Source organism: Falco cherrug, chromosome 7 (assembly GCF_023634085.1).
Source record: "Falco cherrug isolate bFalChe1 chromosome 7, bFalChe1.pri, whole genome shotgun sequence".
NCBI classification, from domain to species: Eukaryota; Metazoa; Chordata; class Aves; order Falconiformes; family Falconidae; genus Falco; species Falco cherrug.
This window is the reverse complement of record NC_073703.1, coordinates 23,376,996-23,404,209: the sequence shown is the minus strand read 5'-3', so window position 1 is coordinate 23,404,209 and position 27,214 is coordinate 23,376,996. Positions and strand designations below refer to the sequence as shown.

At 39.5% G+C, this 27,214-nt stretch overlaps 2 protein-coding genes across 6 annotated transcripts in view; one reads left to right on the top strand and one right to left on the bottom strand.

The window, feature by feature from the left end:
• TMEM266 (transmembrane protein 266) overlaps nucleotides 1–27,214 on the bottom strand; it is an 86,530-nt gene that overhangs the window by 58,477 nt on the left and 839 nt on the right. For 2 of the 5 annotated variants that reach the window (XM_055715606.1, XM_055715610.1), the window contains exons 2-4: nucleotides 2,456–2,612; nucleotides 1,171–1,271; nucleotides 27–132 (exon numbers count right to left, since the gene is read on the bottom strand). In XM_055715606.1, the coding sequence (XP_055571581.1) occupies nucleotides 27–40 (14 nt within the window). In that variant the 5' untranslated portion in view covers nucleotides 41–132; nucleotides 1,171–1,271; nucleotides 2,456–2,612. Of the gene's footprint in view, nucleotides 1–26; nucleotides 135–522; nucleotides 646–1,170; nucleotides 1,353–2,455; nucleotides 2,613–27,214 lie in introns of all 5 variants that reach the window. The other 3 variants (XM_055715607.1, XM_055715608.1, XM_055715609.1) reach the window with 3 other exon arrangements.
• Nucleotides 2,637–27,214, top strand: part of NRG4 (neuregulin 4) — a 56,097-nt gene continuing 31,519 nt past the window's right edge. Inside the window, exon 1 of the mRNA XM_055715620.1 lies at nucleotides 2,637–2,685. The gene's annotated coding sequence lies outside the window, so the exon portion shown is untranslated. The remainder of the gene's footprint in view (nucleotides 2,686–27,214) is intronic.

Sequence of the window (27,214 nt, the reverse complement as noted above, 5' to 3'; positions counted from 1 at the left end):
ATTAGCTACCTTCACATGGTACTTACTGAGGATTGGTCATGCTGAAGGATGCAACTGAATCGGCAGCGGTTCCAGTATTTGACTAATTAAAGCTGTTCTGCACAGAAGTTCTAGCCTTCCAAGATTAGGTCTCTGTGAGAAGCAAACCAAAGTTATGTAAAGCACAGTTGAAAGAACTCCAGAGGGTTGCAGTGATGTTTGTTGTCATGTTGTGAGTTTGCCTAATATTTTATTTCCCCCATGATTCCTTTTCAATGTGGTTTTATTCCATGTTCATTCCTCCATATTATGGAAGCTGTAAAGTTACAGCGCATTTGCTTATACACACGGACACCTGCTCACATATATACTTCCATAAGAACTCAGGTCTCACTTTAAACCACTAGTTTGTTGATAAAGATAACCAAGATCAGAGGGGGGAGTGGATTTTCAAAGAAAGCTCATGGCTTTGGGAGCAAAAATTCTATTAGAACTTTTTTTTTTAACAATTTAATATATATTTTATGGGGATAAGCATTAGCTTTGTCAACAAAGTTTGGGGGTTTGTTCTCCATTTTCCAATTTGAACTGTGTCCTGACTCCCTTTGTTGACTTTAGAAAGTCTCTTCCAAGAATTAACTCATGTTGTCAAACATTCTAGGTGGGCTGTTAATCAAGATAATATTTTGATCATCAAAACACACTAAAACATTTGGAAAAGGCACCACATTTGCTTGTTGCAAAATCTCTGTGTTGTACCTGGACAAATGCATGGTAACCAGAATGGAAGAGGACAAGCTCGTGAGAGTGAAATCTAGTGACACAAGGTTTTTGTAGCTGAAAAAATATAAACTGGAGAATACTATACAATAAAACAAAAATTCTTAGAAAGAGGTATCATGAGAGACTTTGTAAAGCTACTGTCAAGATTATATGCCAAATAAGTTTTAAAAGTAACAAACACACACTCTTATTGTAATTAAACAGAAATACTCACTGACAAATTCTAGTATTACAGACACACCAAAAAAGTTTCATAATGAAAAATGTTTCTTACACTAAACTTTATACTAGAGTTATTTACAGACTGAATTGTTAGTATTAGTCAAGTATTTACAGTGGAGAAAAATAACGTAGCAACAGTATGACCCTTAACAATCACTTGATACCAAACAATAAAACTGAACTTACATGTTTTGTGAAGCCATTTCCAAGTCTTTATATCACGTCTTCTAACCTTATAATAAGGCAAAACATAGTCAATGCATTCTCAGATTTTCCAGATAACGTGCCTGGGTATGCAAAAAGAAAGGGTCTACACTGTGATCACCCTCCTCAAGTTGTTAAGTCAGCCAAAAGCAATTTAATTATTCCTATGAAGAAAAGAAACACGACCAACAACCAGAAAAATACACATATTTCAGGAAAACACACACTCCATTTATCTATAACCTTGTAATAGCTCTAAAGTCAGAGTAAGAAGCAAATCTTTTTCAGATAAACCTTCCCCGATACAGCAGAGACTTACTTCTACATTCATTTGTTACAGCAGAGACTTAATTTCTACATTCATTCGATATCAAGGAAAGTCTCTTCCCTGGCCTTTGCAGTCCTTGAATTATTTATTATATCCCTAAGGTAGCAAAATACTACAACATTTGCCTGAAGTTATGTACTGAAGGGATTTGGTGAATCCGTACCTATGACAGCTTTATTATAGCAATTGTTATGCCTACTAGCACAACAAAACTAAAACTTATCAGGCTTGTTTTGCTATTTAGCTCCCTAACACCTTATTTTGGGTTGACATTTTACAACACACTTCAAAAAACCACTATTTAACAGAAAATTTTACCCAAAGCAATTGTCCTAAGCACTCAGGCTGAGCAAATGGTAATGTCACAAGGTACCATGCACACATCTGGCGAGACTGAGGAAACTGAGAATCCTGCTATAACTGCATTTGCAGACCTGGAGAATAAAAGGTGAATGGGGATATAGCTGATTTAGGAAATGGGAATAAAATTGATGGAAACTGGCCTTAGAGAACAGGGAGACAGATGTAGATATGGGAATTCCTTAACACAGTAAAAGATTCACCATTTGTTTGGGAAACAGCCCAGTGCTAATACTCACAACCTCCCTCTCAAAGGGGTTTAGAAAACAAAACAATGACAAAAAATGTACAGCCATTATCTTTTAGATCAATCTCAAGATTTTGAGGGAACTTAAGTCATAACAGTGGGGCCAGCAACACTGCAGTTCTTTCATAGGACATGAACATGAAATACCTGCCCCTCCAGAATACACTAAGTCTCTGTCTTTTGTTAATTTTTTTCCTAAAGCTAGAAATACATTCACAGTCATACACGATTTTGTGTTACACCTCAACCAGATCTGACCAGTGGCAACACCAATAAGCCAGACCTGCTCCCTCCTACTGGAGTTGCCAGCTCCACAGATAAAATCTGCTCACCACCAGGACTGAAGGAGAAACTCGCAGCCAGGCAGCAAGCTCTTCTGATAGCTCTGATGGCTCCACAGGGAGCAGAGTCCAACTCGCCTTAGCCGAAAGGATCGTTACCATGACATAAGGTGCTCACAAAGGTGAGAAGAGTAAAGTGGAGAGAGACCTGAAAGGAGATAGAGGGAGTCAAGTCTCCAAAGGACTCAGTGGAGCCTTCCAGAGAGAAAAAGTGGCAAAAAGTGAGTAATTTCTGGTGCAGATGACTAATGTATTACCTAATGTAATGAATTAAAAAGACAAATAGTTAATATGTGCAGTAAGAGAGCAGCACAACTGAAACCTTCAAAATGGACGTAATAGGTTGTGTATATCTATATCCTAAATGGATTACCATGATTCATGCTTCTTTCTAGGCTTTATGCAAGCAACAGAAATGTCTTAACATATACTAACATTTTGCAGAAATTTATTTTTTCCATCCACTCCACCTCATCTGTTATGTTCAAAACTTCCTTAAAAAAACCCACAACTTTTATAGCAACAACAAACCCACCACTTCAAACTTCCACAGGAAATTTCTGTGCAACCAAGTAGTGTTTAAAGGCAACAAGGAACAGCAGGATATTTTACTCTTCTGCACTTCTCTCTCACTTGCATTCCTATAGGATATGGTGTAGGCAAAGAGCAACGATGTGGCTGTCCTCCCTACCAACAGAGACAGGCTGGGGGCAGAGGGCAACATTTGGGTATGCCATCCACCACTCAAGTGGAATTTTTTCTATACCTTTTCACACTTATCCCACTCAGTGCTTGGTAGACAAAAAAGCCTCATCTCTCATGGTCTCATGCCAGGGAATTAACTAACAGTTCCAGGGTTTGGGTTTCAGGGGGTTTTCCCCACTTTTTGGAAGAGACCAGACAGCACATTGTACATGCTGAGCTGCTTGTGAGTATGAGCAATGCCCATTTTGTAAGAGTTCAGCGATTCTATTTGTTCTGTGGTTTAAGTGTTTTCAAGGCGAGATGGCTATATAACGAGCAGAGTTTCCCCAAGTTAAAGAGAGTTATAAAGGAGATATGACAGAAAGGAAGGAATTATCCCAAAAAGTTTTAGTGCGGGCTGTGAGGTGGTATACAACCCAGGAACATTCACCAGACGAAATGGCTAACATACTGTCTTGTATGTATCAAGAGGAGAGTGCAATTTGGTGGGAAGTGTATTTCTGCATCTGGTTTTCTGCATAGTCACGTTCATAGACTAGTAGCCCAGCTTAAAATGTGTGGGATCACAGGTCAAACCTCAGCAAAGCTGACTTGGCTCCTCACCCCTCTGCAGTAGCTGAAAGAAGTTGCTCAGCTTTCCTCTGTTCTTTGCACAGGTATTACACACAGGCATTCCTCAAAGCTTTTGCAAGGTACCCTTTAATTGATTATGATTTCTTTCACCCTCCTCTCTGTTGGGGCACTGGCAAACAACTGCTTCACAGTTCACGGGTTATGCTCAGAACCATGCGGGTTGAAAAGCGGGGTCACGCGCTGTAGTGGAGCAAAGGTTCATGCCGCTGCCCTTGCCCAGCACACATCCTGCCTGAGTTAGTTTGTTAATGTTTAGATCAACCTATTGTCAGTCACCACACCTCAGCTGCAGCTTGCTAATAAAGAGATAAAGTCCAGCTTAAAAACATGAAGCATAGAACAGATTTTGAAAAACTTACATTAAAGCATAGCACGTGTGTGTGTGTACACTCCCAAGTTTAAAAACAAACCCACTACACAAAATCCCAACAACCACCTTAAAAAAAAAAGAAGATCTGTATTCCATTTGTGCATGAAACCCATGACTTTTAGCGTCGATGTAAGCACGGTCTTACGTGCCACAATGTAGCATGCTCAATCCTGGGTGGGGACTAGGAAGATCGTTTAATTTAAGCGTTTTGCAACCAAGTCTCTACTAACTTGTAACCTGTTTAACTGAGCTGAGTCAAGACCCCATGGTTCAGTGTAGTTTTTTGCATTTGCTTATGTTCTGGGGGGTATTATCATTCAGCTGTAAGCTCCTGTACAAAATACAGACACTAACTGAAACATCTGAATTTAACAAGTAGCTACAACACCAGACTCTGACATGCTCTTCTAAGAAAAGATTCTTCCACAAAGCTCCCCAACAGCAGCTTAGACACATGAACAGGTTCACAGTTTGCATTCAAAATAAATAGAATAAGCCACACTTGAGGAAACGCTGCTGTTAGCTGCAATGCAGGTTTTAGGTATCTTGCCCAGCTTCTGCTCCTTCCTCTGCCCATGCCATAGCCATGCATCTGCACACACCTCACCTTAGCGTAAGCTGGACCAAGAAACTGATTTGGAAAAACTTTTCTTTTCCTGCACTTTTTTTTAAAAAAGCAGGATTGCTTCCCTGATACAGGTCACAGTACAACTCCAAAAACAGTTATGTCAGCAAAAATGAGAAGGTAGGGCAGCACACTATGGGCACAACCATAGAAACAATCAGCATGGTGGAGAAATACTCAAATCAAAGATAATGTGTTGAGCCCTGGCCATTGGCAATATTCAACCAGAGTAAGCACCCAAACTGAAAGTGCTTAACAGATTGGGAAAGGGGTAGAAATAAAAAGAGCTTCTGTGTGGGTTTTTTTTCTTCCTTCTGTGTCATGCTGGAGCTTTTTATTCTGTAGCTAGTACACATCAGGAAATGGAATTTTGTTTCCTTTGTGCAAAAAAAGTTATGGTCTTATTTCAGTCTATAAATAAAAATTCTTGTAGTCTAAAGCCCAAATGCAAACTACTGCTATTAAAGTTCCTACTGAGCAATCCTAAGGAGGTCATAGAGCTACTCAGAAAAATGGAAAGAAGAAATAATTTGAAATAGGAATTGGGGAAACACCTAACCAGACATTACCCCAGAAGCTTTCAAAGTGAATGGGGAAATGTGATTTAGGGGTAGATACATCAAGCTCTTGTGAATTAGACCAGCCCCATTTTCTTTTGTGATCAACACCACCGATACCACCCTGTGGATCAGCACTGAACATATGACTGCTCCTCTCTACTAGTGCAAATCGCGTTTCTCCAAGGACTGAAACTAGGCTCCCCATGATCACAACCTACCAATTCTGACAACTGTTTTTGTTTTAACCTCTCCATGAGAATTTTAACGAGCTCCACACATCTGCATTTAGAAAGTTTTATTGGTCATGTATGTCAAAACCTCTTCCTTCAGAAATCCAGTAACCTGCACTTCTGCAGGAGAAACCCTGAAAATCTCCTGCAGGAGAGGTCCCACCAATTCCTTGCTTCACTTCAGGTTGAACAAAACTGGGGTTTTTTCCCTAATGGGTGAACAGGTTTACTGTGATAAAGAATTAAAAAGCTTCTTTTGATTAAACTGACCCTCCCTAATCCCACTTCTATTGAAGACAAGAGTTTCATAAAGTATGTGTTTATATGGCTCTATACAGTTGAAAGGAATACTTCCTTTGTTTTTTAAAAAACAACAAGAATTAGTCAGAAGATTATGACTGCAGAATGCCACACAGAAAACAGTAAATCAACTTCCTTAACAAGTCAAGTATATTTGATACATATTTTCACACTGCAGATTCCCAATTCCATTCCTATCTTCACATTCCCATGCAGTATCCAGAAAAGAAAAGGAGGTACAAGAGAGAGCTTTTTATTTCAAGGAAGAAGGGACATCAAATTTTGCATCTTTTTAAATGTGATGTATTAAAAAACTTTACTGTAGATTCCTCCATAAAAAAAGGAAAAAAACCTTCCATCACAGCAAAGTTACTTAGATTGGAAAAAATCAAGCATTCAGAAATTAGGGAAATGACAGATTTGAACTTGCTCATGCGGCCATAATTCTATTCCCTTGTGGGATCACCCTGTATGCTGAAATTAAGCAGAATGCTGTTTAGGGAAAAAGGAGCATGTACTCTTGTAACTAAAGACTGTCTCATTGTTCATAAGTATAGCTCATACTTCCTAGAGAGCAGTTTAGATGGGCCAAAAAGGGAGAAAAATTATCTCGTGTACAATCATAATAAATCTCTCTGCAAATGCATCATGACCATTGGTTGAATTTTTAACTTTTCAGTATTGCAGATCTAGACAACAGGACAAATAACACTAGCTGGAAGAAAGACTTTAGAGGAGAACTAGACTAATACAAATTCCTAGGACAGCCCAGCCAAGCCCACCCTCTTGCAAGGAGTTTGCAGATGTGCAGTACATGGCACTTGCAGACCGAAACGAACAGGAGGAGCTGCTCTGTTTGGGATGGTTACGAAAAGACTCATGCTCCTTCCCTCTGCTATCTCTTCACCTACAAGCTGGGACGACAGGGTGGGGTCTATGTAGCAGATCTACAAACAGGGTTCCAACATGCAAACACTCCAGCATGAATATGCTTTTAACACATACCAGTGCTTCCCTGACAGCTCCTTCAGGCTCTCCTTCCAGTTCATGCTACACAGTGCATACTGGCACTGTTGAAATTCAGTTGTTCTGATATACAATCAACAATTTCCAGAAAAGGCACGTGTCCAGCAGGTACTGCAGCAAGCAATCCGTAAGGTAGCCAATTCTGAAGATGTCATGGGCCAAAGAATGGACTGAGGGCCTTCTGCTTGCCGAATTGTAACACTATGGCAAATAACAGGAGCAATATGGCATCTCAAAAATCTGGAAGAACCAAGTAACTACCAAGGATACGCAAACAGAAAGTTTGCTTTCAGCTCCTTCATAAAAAACATGCATTCATTCAGCAAGAAGATTACTCATTTGATTTCTTACTCTGGAGTAAATTCAAGCTTGCCATTTACCTTACCATTTTACAAACTGCCCCCATTTAGCTGTAAGAAATTGGTGATCCAACAGTTGTTCTCCATACCTTCCCCATGTGGTTAAAGTGGAAGAAAAAAAGCCCCACACTACAGGGTTGAGTCCAGAGAATGAACAGAAGACAGCAACCACATATTTAAAAGGTCCCTTTACAGATTTGTCTAGTCTTTTAAGTTTGGACCTGCTTAATAAGAAGGGAAACCACAAACAGCATGTTTCACATGAGCATTAGGCACAAGGCTGCCAGCTTACACTGTTCTTCACATCTCCCGCTCTGCTTATGACTCCAGCTGCTGGAGACAGTACTTTGATTTGAGAAAAAGCGAGGTGTCACCTACATACGTGGCAGCACCACTTAGACCAGTCGTGGCTGGCTCCTAGTGAGATGATCTCTCTTTACAGCCCAGCACAAGGATACTAACAGGGACCATGGGCTTGGATAAATAGCTCCAGCAGGATGCCATGCTGATACTGCTTCTGGGCTCACAGCTGGAAAGCTCAGTATCAGTTAGCTTTTGCGATGTGCCACTGCACATGTTGATAGGAATGAGCCTGGCATCAACAGCTCCACTGGACTGAAAACATCTGGGGTTTTTTCCCCATCTGAGAAACTAAATGACTCTGGGGTCTGTCAGCACATGGTTAGAGGATTATTTAGACAAATTTTGTAACACAGACAACTCCCTGGCCCCTCAACCCAACAAAGATTTTTTTTGTGCCACAAATTCTAGTTCTCAAAAGGGAAAAAAAAACCACCCAAACCCCCACAAACTCCAGTCTCCCTTGGATTAAATATTAAATTTGAAACACAAACAAAGTTTATATTTGCTTGGCTAATAACAATTCCATTTCTGAATTTTAAATGCTTGGGAATGACACTAACCTAGCTGAGTCATAATAAGCTCAATTATTACTATTGGAAGCAAATAAAGTACCAATTTAGAGTCAAAGAAGTTTGATTTGCTTGCATCTGTCAAGAGTCAACTCTTGGATTTCACTTCTAAGTTCTCATTTTCTTACTCTCCAGCACTACAGTGAAAGGTCACTGCCCAGAGACCTGCAGCCATGTCTTTTCAAGCCAAGCAAGACTGGTCCAGTCACTCTTTAGAACAGTAATGAAAAAATACACACACTTTTCGACATCCTAGAATGAATGGTTTTAGTTCTGTAGAGATACCTTGCAGGTCTTTTCCGATTAGATTTGAGTTAATCACACATGCACTTAACTTTTGCAGTCTGCTAATCACTTTTGAGGTAACAATACAAGTCCATTTGAATCCAACAGCAAATTTTACTTGGACAGAGCTGGAATTTCACTCAGGCTTTTAACAACAGCAACAGATAACACAAACACTTGAGCCAACCTGCTTTGAGACATCCTTCAGTATGATGTATGTCTCAATTCAGAGGGGTGACACCTACAGTCTGTCTTAGGGGATACTGTCTTAGTCAGATGGAAGTACTAGGGTCACACCCTGCCATGAAAATAGTTAAATCTCAGTACATTTTAATCTCCATCCACGATATCTGCTGCTTATCTTACTTGTAGGTTAACCTTCTAACAAATCACAAGCCTGAGTATCTGCCCATATCCTTAGATTAATATAACTTGAAGACTGCCTTTCAGCCATTAGACTTCAACCTTAAGACTCTTCCTCAAGCTATTAATTTTGCTTTTCTTTAGAATCCTGGGCCTAACAGATTCTGGATTGAAATGCCTTTAGAAAATTTTAAAGTATTCTCTAATTTTGTAGAGGAGCTGATGTCAAGCAAAATACAAAAGACTCACAACACTACAAGAAGAATTGGGGAAGTATAAAGAAAACCTCATGAGAAATTCTTGGCATTTAATCTCTTGGAGCTGGGTATTTCAATGTATCTGCCAATTATGGCTCTATGAAGCCATATGTATGTATTATATTTCTGCGTAAGGAGACTGAAAAGGAAATTCTTTAGACCAATCCTGTCTCACAATCAGCAGTACAGATGCAACACAAACCTAAGCAGACTAGTGCTAAATCCAGTCAAGCTATTAGACAAGTCAAAACCACCATCTGGAAGTAAAGATTTCATTCTAAGAACCAACTATACTACAAATATATTTTTGAGAAATATCTATCTTCTGTCATTCCTGACAAGCATTATGGGCAACGTTTCAGACAAAATGCAATAAATTTATATGAATTTATGGCTTTACTGTGTATCTTGCAAAAGCAAGTATATAATAATTAGCCCATTGATGTGAAATACATTGTTCTTCTCCCAACAGCACTATGCTCTGTTGTTTAGCTTTTGGAAACAAATAGCCCAGCTATTTTGATGGCAAATTTACAAACAGTTGCAGTATTTAATCCTAGTGATGCATACAGGGTAAACCTCACTCTGCAAGAGCAGAGAGCTAATAGAATTCTTGAATTCATGTCCTGTTTGGTACTTCAGAGGAAAGGTATTTCATGCAGTACACGTGGACACAATGGTCATGCTGTTCATGGCTGGAAAAACCTTTCCTGACCACTGGGAGCCTAAAATGCAAGATTTGACTACCTTATTGTAGTATGCAGCATACTGATAGTCATTTTAATGTACAGCTAGTTCATTTAACTGTATAATCCTAGCTTCCTCAGCAGGTGATGGAATGCATGTACTACATATTATAGGCCAGGTTTCTGACACAAAATACCGATGGCGAGGGACTCAGTCCAAGCTGTGAGTAAGCAGGCCCTGCCCTGACAGTCTGGAGGAAGCAGTCCACCCAATGCAGCCATTTCAACTGGCCAGTAACTTCCACATTAGCAGTGAAGTCTGCACCTTTCCCCCTTCACTTCTAACTGAGGTCCGGAAGACAACATCACAAGGAGACACACATGGCCAGTGTATGTTTGGAGACTGCCTAGACTGTCTGCTGCAAACACATAGGTAAAAAAAACAATTCTTCCCACTGGACCTGGAAACAGGATGGGGACAGGCTGCTTTTTGTCCTGCAGCAAAAAGTCACTATAGTGCAACGGCTAGCATAATTTATTTTTTTTTTTTAGAAGTATAAAGGGGAAAGAAAAAGCAGAAACCTGAATGGTCTCTGCAAAAGTTCATCCAGTTGACTATGGCCCTGCTCATTCTGGGAGGGTTGGACTAGATGACCTTTAAAAGGTCCCATCCAATCCCAACCATTCTATAGTTCTACGAAAAGCAGCACAGCAATGGATGGGGAGAGAAGGGACAGGATCTGGTTTGACACCTGTTGCAGCCAAATCCCAAGATATGGCCTGGTGAAGAAATCATGTAACAAAAAGCCAACACCCTCAAGGTCTGCTTCAATATGCAACTACAAACTATATACCTCATGAACAATTACACTTTTACTTCCACCTTACACATTGTGCATTTAAAGTAGGTAGTTTTAAGCTTAAAAACCAGTATGTTCTTTTAAAAATAATAATTTCAAGCACTATCTGTACGTAAATAAATGCTTTGGAACTTTGAAGCTCTCGTTTTTCTACTTATAAAACCAAAAAAATTTGTGTGTGTGTGTGAACTTTAAGCATTAGGTTTTCAGACCTTTTTTACTAGAAGTAATTGATTTATTAGTTATTTTGCATGGAATACAAGAAGGATCACTGAGGTATGCAGGAGGAATATGCAGGAGAATTCTGAAAATGCTGAAAAGCATTTGCTCTGCACAGGCATGCACAATTTCTCCTGCAGGCTGAATCTATTTGCTTATTCATATAAATCCATATTAAAATGCATTCAGTTACTGGTCATATAACACACCACACATGGAAAGTAAAAATGCTAGACTGATCTTTCTCCCCCTTCAAGAATACATAACTAACATCACCATCCCCACCCAGCCCCCATCCCTTTTAAACTCTGCAAAAACAGAGAGGGCTGGTAGATAATCTTGTCACGTGAGTAAGTAAAGGGAAACCCAAGCCACTGAATAAATTCCCAAGAGTGCAGGAACACCCACCCATGAACCCACTTTGTTTTAAAGTGGAGAACTGTCAGCTCCTGCTTTTCCACTGATACCATCAGTATCACAGAGAAACTTGAGATTAAATTCTCAGCTGCTAAGGGCTCACAAAGTTTACTCTTCACTAGGAAGCTAATCTTACTGTGATTTAACACTGTGAGCACAGAACCAGTTTTCCCTGTGGCACACTAATCTGATGCTACTGCTAACATACTAAGAAATCCAGGTTGTAAAGCAATGAGGATGGTACTCTGGGACTCAGATTTTAAATTTAATTCTGTAAAGGACTTTGAATCTGGGCCTTAAGACACATGGTAGAACTGAGCACTATCACATCTAGCCATGCTAATCAACCAAGATCCCAGCAGAATGTTAATGAGTGAGAGCCACTGAGCAACAAGAACAATATTTCAGTATGTCAGAGGCAAATAAAACTCATGCTACGGTTCAAATAGAAGTGTGTTGCTGTGATGCTGCTTCAGCTGTTAGGACTTTGGTGCCTGCACGCTACTTCAGGTGCCCAAGTGCTTTCATAGGACTATACCATGACTCCCTGGACCACAGTTCTCCCTTCAAGGAGATGGCAGCCAGAAGAAGGGGAAGAAAAAAGGAAGAAAAAAAAAAAAAAAAAAAAGGAAAAAAAGCACTAAAGTACTTCCCTGCCTTAGAGAGGTGTTGATCATAAACTTAAAGATAGCATAGTGGTAAGATACAGTGATAAGGAAAAGCAACTGATTAGTTGAACAAAAACACAGAGAACCCTCACCTCGGAGCTGGTCTTCCCTGAAGTGGCACCAAAAACCCCAAAGGTGCTCCACAGCCCAGCAAGGCTTCTGCCATCACAAACGCAGCGAGAAAGTACAGGAAACATTGCACAGACAGGGACCAGGCTTCAGCTTCCCCAGCAATTCCAGAAGTAAACTTTTCAGTAATTTTGCTACTCAGTACTTACAAAGTCTTAGTAAAATGGGAAGAAACAAACAGCATATAAAAACCTCACACGTATTTTCCACTAAGTCATATCTGTTAATTCCTAGGCTGCTCTTTAAATATAGTTTATTTACAGTTGAAAAAAGTTGGGGAGATGAACTGATTGAGAGAAGTTATTCACATTTCAAATACCTGGCACTAACTCTGAATCAGACCACAGCTGATGTTGCCTGTGTATTAAGTAATCATAACAAACATATTAAAGGAGATGTAAGTGTTCATGGAAAAGTGTATCACACCTGACAGTGTCTGCTGGAGAAAGATAGTACAATGGACAAGTTTATACAACAGACCCTGCTACCCCGGAGTTCAGTCCAGGGAATATATAAAGCAGATGTATTTTAAAAAGCTTTGCTTACTCACTATTTTCTTAAAAACAGAAGATCATGAAGATGACAGGACAACCCAACCACATGGGCCCCCAGGAAAAAATCTCTGTCACCCTTCAACATTCTGTGCTGTTGTCCCTAAGCATCTACCAGAGCAAGTGCAGGGCCTTCTGGCTCTTTTGGCATCACACAGAAAAGCTTTGGCCACCCCTGCATGACCCAACATAGCAGTCATCCCGACACCCTCCACAGCTCTATTTTAGCAGTATCTTATTTAGTACGTCAAGTCCCATGACCCATATCCAATAAGGAGGTTCTAATACACTGATGAGATAAAAGGCTGCTTTTCAAGCAATGGTTATGCAAGGGATCCATACAGCAATGCAAGCTCCAAAACACTAAACAAATACTAAGTTACAAATAAAGCACATTCCTGCTCTTAAATCCATAACACATACCAATCACCTGCTTCAAACTAAACTGTGTCTGTTACAATTGCAAACACAAGAGCTTTGTTAAGATTTATGATTTCACCTTTATTAAAATTCAAAAACCTCCAAACTTTACCAGGATAGTCATTAACATTTCTAGGAGGCGGGAAACTCAGAGCAACATGCCCAAAGCAGGGAGATGACAGCAAGGAAGCTACATCTGTATTAGCTTCTGGATTAAAAACATGATGAGCTGGCCAAACTGCTAGAAATTTTTCAGAAGTATTTTTACATGAACATTGCACTAACCCCTCCACCCAATCACTATCTACCATCACTATCTAATTTACCAATCTCCAGCCAAAGACTTACTAGCACTTTCAATAAAACAAGTAAATTAATGAGTACATACACCCTAAATAAACCCGAAGTCCAAGACCACATAGCAAACAGGTCCCAGAGTCTGAATTGGAGCTCATGTTTCTGAGTTTTGGTCTGTCACTCCATTGGTGAAAAATGTCACTTCTCAATAGAAAGAAAAAGCTCTAACATTATCAGTGTAGGTTGTTGGGGTTTTTTCAAATACATGTATAAAATCTTTCAAAAAACCCCAAAATTAATTTTGAAGTCTTGCTTAAATCGGAAAACCAAAATCAATAAAAATTCTCCAATAAAACAAGAATATCTGCAAGGAATTAAGATTATACTGGCCTCAGGTCACAGATTTACTGCTCTTGACACTGTGAAAAACAAGCAGTAGAAATGAGACAAACTGCTTGCTGCAAAGACCAGTAAGGGGTTTAAAGAGGCAGTATCTTGTGATTATTAATTTCTAATCCCTACAAATGCAAAACACAGGTCCTTCATAAAACTGTTATTCTCTTGAGTTATCCTTCTCACAATATACTGATTTCAAACATGATGTTGACAATTGACAGTTCGTGACCTATTAAGTTTAAAACATTTGAAAAGAGCAGGATAGAAAGCTTTCAGAAGCGTCTTTTCTCAGTGAGAGCCGTTGAAGGCATGCACTGCAAACTTCACTGCAAGACTGAGACTGGAAAGATACCAAGATGACAATCAGAATTCCATGATCTTTTAAGGTCCTAGAAATGAACAGTCTTTCAAGACAGGAAAAATTGGCCCATACCTTTTACTATTCACATGCTACTTAGAGACACATTAGGTATTTTAGAAGGTGGGGTTTTTTTGAAGTCACATAAGCCCAAAGTACTTAATCTAATTTGAGACAATGTTTGCAGTAATAAGATAACACAGTTTTGAACAAGCATATACTAAATAGCTTATAAATACAGGTTGGTTAAACAGACCTACCACACTTTTTGTGATATTGAACAGAATCCTTCAGGAACAACAGAAGGATTAGACAGCATGAGAAACAGGGAAAGCTTCAGGATAGGAAAACTTCTCTCTTGAATTAAAAATGGACAAGTTCTTGAAAAAATATTCCATTAAAAAATCATTTATTTTTCTAACACACATTACCCTTCTTTAACAGCTGGTAATACCAAAACACTCATTTAGAGCACAAAACAGGTGTCCAAACCAAGTGTAATGAATTTCAGAGAATATTCAGAGAGCAGAAGTGTTAGGCATTACCCAAAGGCTAGAAAAATCATCTGCCAAGCACAGGCAGGCCCAAAACACAGGGCACCCTCATCGAGCAGAACACTGTCTCCTATGGCAGTAAGAAAATGAATGAGTTTACATCAGTTCAGGCAGCTGTATACTTTCAAAACATTTTACCACCTTTTGTACTGCTGCAGATGGCAGACAGAGCACACATTTCCAGGGCAGAACCAATTTCTCCGACTTTCAACACAGCATGCCCAAGGCATACCTGCGCTATAGTGTGATACATAATTGTAGCATGCAAATTTCACCCATATAAGGAGTCAATACATTCATTTTCCTTTAAATTATTACGCCTCCCTTTGTTCTTGTAAAAAAAACCCCAACCAACAACACTATGTAACACGAACCATAAAAATTAACACACACATTTTTCCCCTGCTTTCAGAGGAAATAGCTTACTGAAAGAAAAGATTGCTTTACTGCATCCAGGTCAATAGTTTTCCTCTTTGGATTAAAAACAAGGATTATAGCAGCTCATGCTGAGCTAGCGCTGCTGCAGCCGGACTTCGATACTAGCTGCCAGGCTGCCTAGTTTAAAGCTAGCTCAGATATAGCTGTACAAACTGCTGTATGCAATGCAGCAGCAAATTAACTAACTCAAACCAAGATCCTTTTCTCCTACTTACTGAAAGACAGCAGCTGACTGGATTTGGCATTTTCACATGCAGTAAGATTTACTGCAAGTATCTAAAAATATACTACATGGCTGATAGCCCAAGGAACCAAACAATGAAAGTTCAAGAGGCACATTTCACAGTCCAGATGTTCCCAAACTGTGCTCCATCAACCTAGAGAGATGGTCGCTCACATTACGCTGACTTCCCCCACCTCCAACCCCCCTTGCTGTATCAATTTGTGTCCAAAAGATGAAAAGTACATCTAGATTTCTTGAAGTATTTCTCCTTAAACATATTCTCTTTTTGCTACAGTTAGCATAAAAATATCACAGCAACTAAATGGGATGAGATTGTCCCAGGGAAAAGTTGGTGTAAAGCATCAAACAGATTTGAACCTCTGCAGCAGGATAACCTTAATGAGGGCTCTGAAGACACAAAAGTTACAGGATCCACATGCACATACATATACTCAAGATAGTGACAAAAACTCCAGAAGGCAAACACACTTTTCCTAACCTGACCTATGCACTTTTTTTGGTGGATATGGTGTCAAAACTTGTGCAAAACCAGGGAAAGAGCAAGAAATCTTGCTTAAGGAAAAATCCGGCAGGATTTTCTAGGCAAATGGATCGCAACATTGAGCAGTGTTAACTACATCTTTACTAAATATTCATGCCTGAAAGGTTTCCTTTAACACTTCAGTTATAAATGATTATAAAAATGCAAAACTATGCCTTGGAGAAAAGATGAGAACTAGTTTAAATGTGTATTTACCCATGTGCTAAAACAAACAGAAAACCATCTCAAAACTGACAAAAATCTAGGCTTGGACACAACACACCTTGTATTGGGGATACACACACTCCAGCTATGGAGATACCCAGGTCTTCATCTTTTCATGTGGATGTTAAATTAACCACTAGCAACATGAATGCCACTGACACCAAATGCCATGATAGGCAAGAAAGAAGGGGAGCAGCAAGGTCCAGCACATAACTGTTGCTACATCTATCTCTCCTTGCTCAAATCACAAGAGTCCTTATAGTTCAGTTCTTTGGGGGTGAAAGGAAGAGAAAGCTTAGCCTGATATGAGGAAAGTCATGAGAAATTAAGTACCACGTAAGGTTCATTGCCCATAGCAGAGAACTGAAAAAAAACAGGTCACGTACAACACCTTTATACATAATTTTTTATTTTGATCTTGGCTTGCAAGTAATTTATTTCTCCTTCCCTTGCAAAGGCATACACTTCTCATATGAGCACAAATCTGTAAGCATACCCAGAGCAGCCTCTGAGGCCATTTTGCTGCATTTTCCAGAAAGCAGTCTTAATTTTGCCAAGTCAGAAGAATCACTGATCCATCTTTGCCACGTATTATAAAGCACAGGACCACAGCAAAGTTCAAATGTTCAGTGTTTTTCCTTGGAAAAGTGCTCTGCCACTTCAGTCTGCTCCATCTTTCCTTCCCTAAATAGAAGTTCTGCCCTTGGTTTCACATCTCTGCTCCAGTCACAGGGCTACTTGATGGTAGCAGAACACGCATTACATTCTGGGCTTTTTTCAACCCTAAATTAACCAGGCAGACTCCCTGCTCTTATTAAAACAGTGGTGTGCATTTGGATTTTTCCTTCAACACCAACCCTTGCCTGTCATTTTACTTCAAATAACCATTTTTAATGTAAACTACAGCATTCTATCTGCATACTCATTTTCTGCAGTGAGCCAAGAATTTGGTTTTCACCTAAAGGTTCACATCTTCAAAGCACAGGTCAATAGCTTCATGCACAGACCACTACACCAGCATTTCAGCCAATATTCTGCTAGCAGATTCCCTTACAAACACACTACCAAATCAACCTAAGTCTTCACTATTGCTGTGGCTAAACATGGGGTTCGGGTGAGAAACGGGGAAGCAATTTCCTTAGTTCGCCATCAGTTTTGCTGTCAGAGGGGCCACTGAGATCATGGACACTGCCACCTTTGTCCCTATTTTTCACATGTCTTTCAGCAGCTATATACAGCAAGACAGATTCCTTTGTGTATGATAAATACTACAATCACTGCCATCTCCTTAGGGAAGGCAAAGAGTGCTGATCGCAGCTCAAATGGGTATATAGTTCACACTGAAAATACAGCTTCTCTACTACAAGGCAGACTGATCTGCAGGCTAAACAGTCACAGATATATAACACATTCTGAATAACACAGTATGCTGCACTTGACACAATAAAAGCATTACTTCGGGTGGGTTTGATCACTTTTGTTGTCCTTTAAGGCAATAATTTTATCACCTTATTGCTTTAAAACTCCAGCTTGGAAAAAATGAAAATGAGATGCTTGTTGTCTTAAGTAGGATGAAATCTAGAGGATAAAGGTCTGTTCGTGATCACCTGTTCCCCAGCCCTTCTAAAACACAGTACTGAAGCAATCGTGGATTTTACCAAGCTGATAGTTACCTCTAAGTGTGAGCTCATGTGAGTGCCCAGAGGAACCTGCAAACTTACCTTAGATCATACTCTGACATCCTTGAAAAAATTATCAGGTATTGACACTGCAGTTGATTTCCTATTCCACCCTGGGGTCTTAAAGCATTAAAAAGCCTAAGAAATTATTCATAAATTAGAAAAACTTTCTCTTCTATAGATCAGTAAAATAAGGCACAGTGTGTGACCGAGAAAGACATGCCATTTCTCTTCTACTTGCGCATCTTAATCATACACTTCTCCCTCACTATTTAATGTCTTCCTTTTCTGCCCTTAAGCAGTTTGGGAAGTTTCTAAACTGTTTTATTCTTCAGGGCATTTTTTGTTTGTTTTGGTTTTTAATAGTCTATATTAAACATTCTGTATGGCCTAAGTGTTTATAAACAAAAAAAAAAATCTCTTGGACACTTTCAGAACTGCTGGTAGTATACAGTAAGTAGAAGTGTGACATGCACAGTAGAATAGGCAATCTTTGCTGTTGTAAAAGCTTTTACTGAACGCTGTTCTGCTTAGTTCTTACATCAGCTGGATAACAGATGATTTCAAAACCAAATATTCTATGTCATATACTTCAGACCTAGGCTGTGAATGCAAACAGTGCCATTATCTGCTTGACAAAGACCAAATACTCAATGAATAATCAAGCTACTATGCAAGTTCTGAATGCCTGCAATATGTTATTTGATATGGTGTCTTCTGACCTAGACAGAGCTGCCTCCAGCACATAAAGGTTTTGGATACATAATGTTCCTCTCCTGCCAAATGCTGTTCATGCAGTACCCCGTGAAACTAGTAGAAAAAGTCTATCTCAGACAGAAGTGCTTTGTTAAACCATTTAAACAAAACCAGTATACAGCCCCAAGATCCGAGGAGGTCCTTCTAGGGAAGGAAAGCACCACCATCAGCTGTTTTTCCTCTGATACTAAATTCTCCATTTTGTAATGTAATGTTTTGAACACTGGCCTTCCCTTTATCTTCATTCCATGATAAAACACTGTTTTATGATAGCATCATAATCAAGATAAGTATTTAATTACATTAGACATTATGCGGAGAGAAAGTTCCTGGCACAACAGCCAACGAGTATGTTTTAAAGTGATTTTTAAAGCCTGTGAAATATACAGACACTAGGGCATGAAGTTCTCCCTCTCTTAATGAAACGAATTGTGCAAGCCTGTATTTCCCAGTCAATGTATGCCATGTACCCCAATGTTTATTTGAAGGCATAGAAAGCTTACTTCACGTGTTCACTCAGTCTGTGAAATCTCTTCACCAAGGCAGTCAACAGTGGGTTTAGATGAGGATATAGATCATTTATCAGTAGATTATATACTTACTTCACTTAACCCAATACTAGCTGATGCTGTCACCTAGGCGCTCCAAGAACTGGCTGCATTTCCAAATGTGTCAAACAAATAACCAATTAGTCTTTGCTTGCTAGTTCACTGTATCCAGTGTTTCTGTATTTAAGCCTTGGCAGGCTACCAGCTACTTTCACTGCAGTCCCTTCCCTTTCCCCAAAAAAGGGAAAACATCTTTGACTGAAAGAAGTTCTTCAAAGGCAACCAGTCTATCTAATCTTCAGAATGAAACACCACACTCAGATTGGGTGCAACATCCAGCCACTAAATTAAAAAGGACCAAGCTTCTCTCTGTAGCTCCCAAAATTCAGAAGAGTACAAGGGAGCTGCTGACAAGCATTTCTAATCAGAAGAGAACGTAATTAAAAAAAACACAAAAAAACACCAAAACCCACCCTCCCTTACAACTAACTGCACAGTATGTAGCTCAATATTCAAAGGGCTGGATGAGTCCCTGAGCTCCTATTCCTCAGGCTGTAGAGGGAATCCTTTGCCTGGCACTCCAGGCCTTCCCAGCATTTCAAAGAATCCCTTCATTTACACATCAAAACTCCTCTGCTTTCTGGCAGGATACAAAGCCTGGGTCCCAGCCTAAAAGCAGCACTTCACTATAAAGTTGTAGTCCCTTGCTTAGCTGGAATCACGTTATTTTACCTTCACAACCATTACTTTTTCTACAGCAGAGTAACAGATGCACAAAGATGGTCTCTACCTTTAAACTAAAGATCTCAGATGTCAGCCTCGAGAGTCACGACGGTGACCTGATCCCGACTTACAAGACCATAGAGAAACTACCTTATCAGTCATTTCTGTCTCTCAAGCAGCAGATCACTAAAGGAATTCTTCCTCATTTTCACACTAACATTAGACAAAAACAGCAGTGAGTCAAATTTGGTGAAGATATCCATGAATCTGAACATGTCACAGTTCCACCCATCACAGATTTACCCTTTAACAAACTCCTGAACATTTAAGTAATGTATTTCCAAAAACTTCAATAAAAGTTGTACCTACACTGTGCATTTAAAAAATCCCAACCACTACACACTAAAGTCCTCTGATTTGGAGGCTAAAAGCAAATCTTTGGGGTTTTCTGTGCCTCTGGGGTTTTTCCCTCCTTTTGAGTTGGAAAAAAAAAAATCCACAGAGCACAAGTCTTTCAACAAAGTACTGCAAGATGCAGCTCAGCAGTGATTTCACAGACCCCACCACTCATTTTCAGACAGCAGAGCTGGCTGTTCTCTGTGATACAAGTACTTACAGATATTCAGCTATAGATCACCAATAGCTAGGCCACTGCTGTCATGAGACTGTAATAGAAGCCATTAAATATTTCCTTTTCCCAAAAACTACTCCATATTCCCACTGTCAGCCTAGTTTCACAGCTGCGTACTGAGGTTGGGTTTCCATTTTAAAATACTTAAAAGAATTAATAACACACAGAATATCTGTTAAAAAAGTTCATTCAGAGTAAGCCTCAAATGCAGCTTTTCTTGGAAAACTTACAATGAATTTCTTTCTCATTGCCTGTTTCAGTTTCAGTACAGGACAAAAGCTTTCTAGAAAGCTATCTGCAGTCTTTTAAATTAACTCTTGCAGGAGAAAAGGCAAAAAAAATCCCAGTGCTGTGCTAAAAACTTGACTGCCCTTCTGATCAAAACAAAATAAAAACATCAAAGAATGCAGTGAACAAACTCTAGCCACTCTCCTCCCCAAAGCCAAAACTATTACCAGCCCATGAGCATTGTCATATCACAGCAGGGTCACTGCAGCACTGTCCTACATGATAAATATGCATATAACAATCAAAAGAGAAGATCCCTGCGAGGAAGCGAGGAAGATTCAGATAAATTACTTGCTCCTGACTCTCCCACTTACTTCCCAATTTTATAACCAACTCTTCGAGTTTTTAAAAAAATACAGGCTTTTCCACGTGGCTATGTGAAAAACAAACTATTGGCTGACAAAGCAGACAGTGTACAAAAGTTAACATGTATAAAATAAATTGAATTCTAAGATTACCTTTGGAAGTACTCATCTTCAGGTAAAATCTTGCAATATTATAGTACAAATACAGCCTAATTGTTTTTTTCAGTGGTACTCCTCTAGATAACTAGAAGAAAGTTAGGTTATTACAATTTCAATGTTAGTAATGTGAAATCTGATGACAGCAAAAACATACACATTCTCATGCTGCAAAAGGCAGTAAGACTTCTCTTTGCCAGTGTTAATTCTTGAAAGGTAGATGAAGAGTAGTATCTGGATATACCCAAAACGTGCACAACCTGAATTAACGATTCTTAAAAGTGTTGCACTTAATCACTTTAAAAAAGAAACTACTGCTGAACAATGAATTTACTACCTGCTATGCATTTAAAGAGATCACATTACAAGCTTGTCCTAGGATACAAATTTTTAATTACGTCTATCCAAATTTTTAATTACATATATCCAGTATTACCTATATAACCAAGGTTTTATTGAACACCTATCACCATTCACAATGTTCTCATTAAAATGTATTTAGATTGCAAATCCCCTGGGACATGACTTTTATCCGCAGTTGAACAATCTACAGCACGAAGGTCCCAGTCTCTTTTGCTTTAAATACTAGTATAGCGTGAATAATTTTTTTAATGTAGAACAATACTGAAATATTCAGAAAGCACCCTTTGTGTTTGTTCTCTGTGCTTAACTCCCATTTACAGTTCAGAATAAACACTTCAGCTGTCATTCTATTAGCAGTTTTAGCTACATAAGAAATTCAAGACGGGGCCAAATTTCCTTGCGTAATGATTTCACAGTAAGTGGCAACCAGATGGACAGCACACTGCCATATGCTCCCCTTTGCTGAAAGGTGGAAAAGTGAGCAAATATGAATCAGAAAAAAAGAGAGTGAAGAGACAAATATCAGTGCAGTATGCTCATTAATTCATGCACACATCCTTTCCTACAAGAAACGTACACAAACTTCTCCGTTCCTTGTACACCAAGATCTGAATTGCAGGGAAGCAACGGCAATGGTTAGGGGGGGAGCTAGGGAACAGATGTTGTCTCCAGCATAATCACTGCTAGGCAGGTGCAGACCTCTGCTACGTCCAACAGCGTTACACCGGTAAGAAAAGCCATTGTACAAGCACAGGGGGAAGAACAAGCATCACCGTGGCCCTAATAAAGGGAAGAGAACAAAGACCCTTCATAGCAGTTTGCCTCTCTGGAAGCCAGCACTTGTTCCAACACAGCACCAAGAGCTGAGAGGCTCAGAAGCTGTGCCCACTCTGCAGCCTCCTCTGAATTTCATTTTTTTGCCCACAGAAAACGTATGTCAAAAACTTTTAAGTAAACCTTGATGCTACCTAAGCCTTGCATTGCTCTTTTCAGTTGGAGCGATCTGGCCGTATTATAATGTCTCCAAGGAGTACCTGCCCTTTTGAGCTAGTCCCAAAAATAACACCTTTCAAAGTTAAGCACATCTATTTAAACACACTACTGCTCCCTGCTCAGAAAGTCCTTCTTAAGACCAAGGTAGGGGGTGTGTGTGGGGTGTGGTGGTGGTGAGCATTCAGGTTTCTGCAGGTGGCAGTGGTAACAGAAGAAAAAAAACCCAGTAAATATGTGCAAGAAAAATCTTTGAGATTGCCTTTGAGACACTTGTGCAAGTTAACACATAAAACTTGACCCATATCTCATTTTACCGTTAAAAAGTTGTTTCCAAATCTAATTTTATCATTCCAGATAAGAACATAATTATTTACTAGATATGGGTTGTAAAATCTGGGCAGATATTATATACATAGAAAACTTATGGACTGTTTGCTAGCTGAGACACACCACATGCCTCATGTTTACATCCTGGATGTTTGTTAACTTTATTTCAGACAAGGAGCTCTTCAGCTCACTTCAAGAAGAGCTTTAAGTTTGTACCATCACCTAAATCAACTGGTAGTCCAAATTGCATACTCTTCTGTAAGAAATTATTTGATAGACTCAAACAGAAGTATTCAAGGCAAAATACTAAAATAATTTGACGGCAAGAAGTCTCACCAACTTCAAAAAAATTTGTATTTTGCTATTTTTATATATGAACTTTCATTTTCTATTAGTAGAAGAAGCTGGTAGGCACACTTAAATACCAGACACATAACACTTTACACTACAAAGGCTTTTGCAACCTTTTTGAGAAGCTGTGACACTTGCCTGGTTTGCAGACAGCCTTTGAAGTTCCCTGGAATAACAGGGATGCTCTTTGTCTCATGGCAATCCATTCAAGTTAAGCCGAATCGTTTTCCTATACCTGCTTGCTTTTCTAAATGAAGTATTTGGTGACCTCTCTCAAAAAAAATAATCAAATGGACATGAACGACACCTACACAATGGCTGGGCAGGTTGCACCTCTGGCAGAACAGTGACAGACAGTGCGCTATGAAGCACTTAACAGATTGCTGAAGCAAAGAAGTAGAGAGGCAGGACAGACAGCAGAAAGGAGAATGAAATAGGTCAGACTTTACCCATTGTTCCCCTAGACAAAGCACAGACTCCGAAGGTCCTTCCCCTTTTACCAAATAACCACCTTACCAAGTAAGGCAATTACCTGAACTAGAAATCACTACTGAAGGCTCAAATCCCACTCAGGGATTTGTTAAGGTCAACAAGGGAAATTTACACCTCCGTATAATACAGTTTTACCAAAAAGAAAAAAAAAAAAAGCTAAACCACACAATACTAAGAGGGGCCATGTTAGAAACTAATCTGCAAGAAGGTTGTTTGGGTTCCAAATTAAGCTCCTGGAAATTAGGAAGCATCATATTTAAAACAACATATGAATTAATACTCCACTTGCATTAATGTTCTTTTTAACTGTTTAGATCACTTACTAATTTTCCTGCAAATCATTGGCTCATTCAGTGAACAAGGTGGTTCACAACATAGAAGTGCATCTGCATAACCCTAAATTAGACATTTTCCGACTTACATGTCTGACTTTACAACCAAATATTTGAACATATACTTTTAAATATAGTTTCATTTGTGTGTAATGCTATAGATGCACATGATGCTTTACACGATGTAAGAAGAGACAGTAATTGCCACAAAAGAAGAAATCTTACAGTTCAAATGTATCAAAGCAACACTGAACCCTAGACAAGATAAAATGGAAGTGAGACAGAGGGAGAACCTCTTTATGCTGAAAATATTACGACTTGAATAAAGCAAGAAGCTGATATTGCATTTTGTAATGCTTAGTTAACGACAAAACTATCATTAGAAAACCTCCATTACAACTTGAGTTTACAAGAAGGCCTGTCTTTAATTATACTCATGCAAAACCAGTGATTTCAACAAGATTACATGGACATGGCAGAGCTCATTGCAACCTTATAACTAAATTAAGAATTAAACCCCAATACATCACTCTTGTCAAGCAAAATCCTAAGCCCAGCAAATAGGTGGGCTGAAAGACAACAGAGAGACTGAAGTAAACCTTCCACAGTCTTTCACCTAGCCCCTGCCCCTAACACTTCATCTAAGAACTCGGTGGGTAAAAAGCTTTCAGTTCACCTTGGGCAGGGACTTCCTGAGCCAAAGAATGCACAACAGCTAAGCTCTACCCCACAGTGATAACAAACCAACTTTTATTATTTTTCTCTTGAAGATGGAATTTCACTAAGTATGCTCATGCCTACCTCACTACAAAAATACCCCTAAAAGTATTGAGAGTTCCAAATTTTTTGAGTCCAAAAAATTCAAAACTCCCTGTATTCCAACACCACAGATTCCAGACTTACCCCTCATATTATTAAACCTAACAAGAGCGTGGCAAGAAGTTTCAACAGCACGCAGTATCAGGACAGAACCAGGAAGGAGAGGAAAAAGAGGAATCAAATCACAACCTTCATCTCACATACCAACTATCAATGAAGATTCTGCAAATAGCACTTGGTTAACACTTTAGATGTTAACATATGAGGCAGAAAGGACTGCAGCTCACTATCCTGTGTCAGTATTGGTTCTGCAGTGTTTGTAAGGATAAAGTTTTTTGTCTGTCAAGTAATCCGCACCGGCCAGGAAGCAGATATGTTGAGCACTACTACACAAACATAAAACCCTATATGCTGCTCTTGTCGGTTTTATACCATGTAACACAATTCAGTTAATTGTTGTTCTATTGCTAGGTAATGCAACTACTTTAATACTGATGATATGACTAAAATTTACCTGTAATATATCAGGATCTCATAGGGCAATGCAGCTTCTCCGCCTAATCTGCACGTAACCACATGTAATAACACTGAAACCATGCTCTTGATGATGCTTGAGGTTTTGCTAGTTCTGCCCTCAGTGCTGAAGGTAAAATCTGTGATGCAATATTACTGCAGTCAGAAACTGCAGCATATAGACCATCAGAGACAAAACAACAAGCTGCCAGGTAGTCAGGTTTCAGAGAGTCACCACTGAATCCAAGTTGGAGTAATAGCACAACAGTAGCGGGGGCCAGGAGAGGAGAATTATAATGAGCAGTATGCATCTTTTACAGGGCACCTTCAGAATTGTAATCACGCATACACACAACTAACCTTTGCAAACAGACACAGTGAAAGGGAAAACAGCTATACCATGCATTACGTTCCCCATTTATGCTGTCAGTCACAGTCCGAAAATACTTCAGCTGAGTAGCAGGCATGCACTAGTAGCTGCACTGCAAGCATACATAGTTCACATCTTAATTTTCTTACTGACCTTTTCACAAACCAGTTGGAGTCAAGACCTTCATTTCACCTACAACTCCAGTTCTGAAGCTAGAATAGCTGATGCATATACTCTTGCTACGTGTCCTCTTTGCCCACTGTTGTCTTTAGCATAGTTATCACCTGCTAACCACATCTAACTTTTTGTGGAACTTAAACCTCTTTTCACCCTTTCGGCAAAAACTCCACCTTGCACTGAACAGGCAAGCCGATTTTGCAATCTAATGGGCAGCATCAGGACACAGTTGCAAAAATTTCACTTTGTTCAGAAACATACAGGAATGAGTACACGTATGCACTGCTTCTGGAATGTGCGCTCCTCACTCACAGAGCCACTTCACTGACTGTAAGCATATTCTTCACAGTGTTTAGGAACTGTAACACAACTGAAGCAGGACACCCTTGCTTCTTACTCCACATGCTCTGGAAATAAGCAGCATTCCTTCCCTTCTCTACACAGAGTACACCGCCTGGTAATACGGATACTGTTCACAAGATCAAGTCAACAGCTCTTCCCATACAAGATAATTGCGCATAATGTTAATCACAATATCTTGTTGCAAAGTACTTACATGCTACTATTGTATGGTCTAATTTATAATCCTCCCCTAATATGACTGTACTATTAATGACTCTTTTACAAGTGTCCCGCAGGAACTTACGGCATCTTCACAGGAACTACCAGAAAATGGTTGAGCTTCAATACCATCTCACTCAATCCATGCTTGGGTAGTAATGTTTTACTACACGTTAAAAACATACAGGCTGCTTACCCTTCTTTTCTTGTGCAAATTCCAGTAATAAGTCTTACCAAAACCCCCCAGGACTCCTGACAGTCACATCACAAAACGGCAGTTTCTCACTGTGTTTCTGTACACGACAGGTGCCCATGTTCAGACAAACAAGCCTCTCTGCTGATTGCATTCGCAGCTGTAAACGTCCCTACATCATTACTCATTTTACTCCTTTTAGAGACACAGATTTTTTTGCAGCTGTTACAACAGTGTCAGGTGCATGCTCTAGTTAACAAAAGAGCCTGTAGGTCAGTTCGCTCTCAAATCCACACATAAGAACCAAGAAATGCTGCTGAAGTCACATCTAGCAGATGCGTCTCCTAACTTCAGCACACCAGAAAAAAAACCCATCACCCTAGAAACCACACGTGCTGAAGTACTATTTTCCTTAAGAAAAGTTACTGTGACATCCTATCCCGTTACAGCACATCACTCACAGTTTACAGATTTCACCTCTAGAGATGCCACAAAAAAAGGTCTATTAGATTCATTACATTTTTGTGGAAGGCAAACCGAAAATTC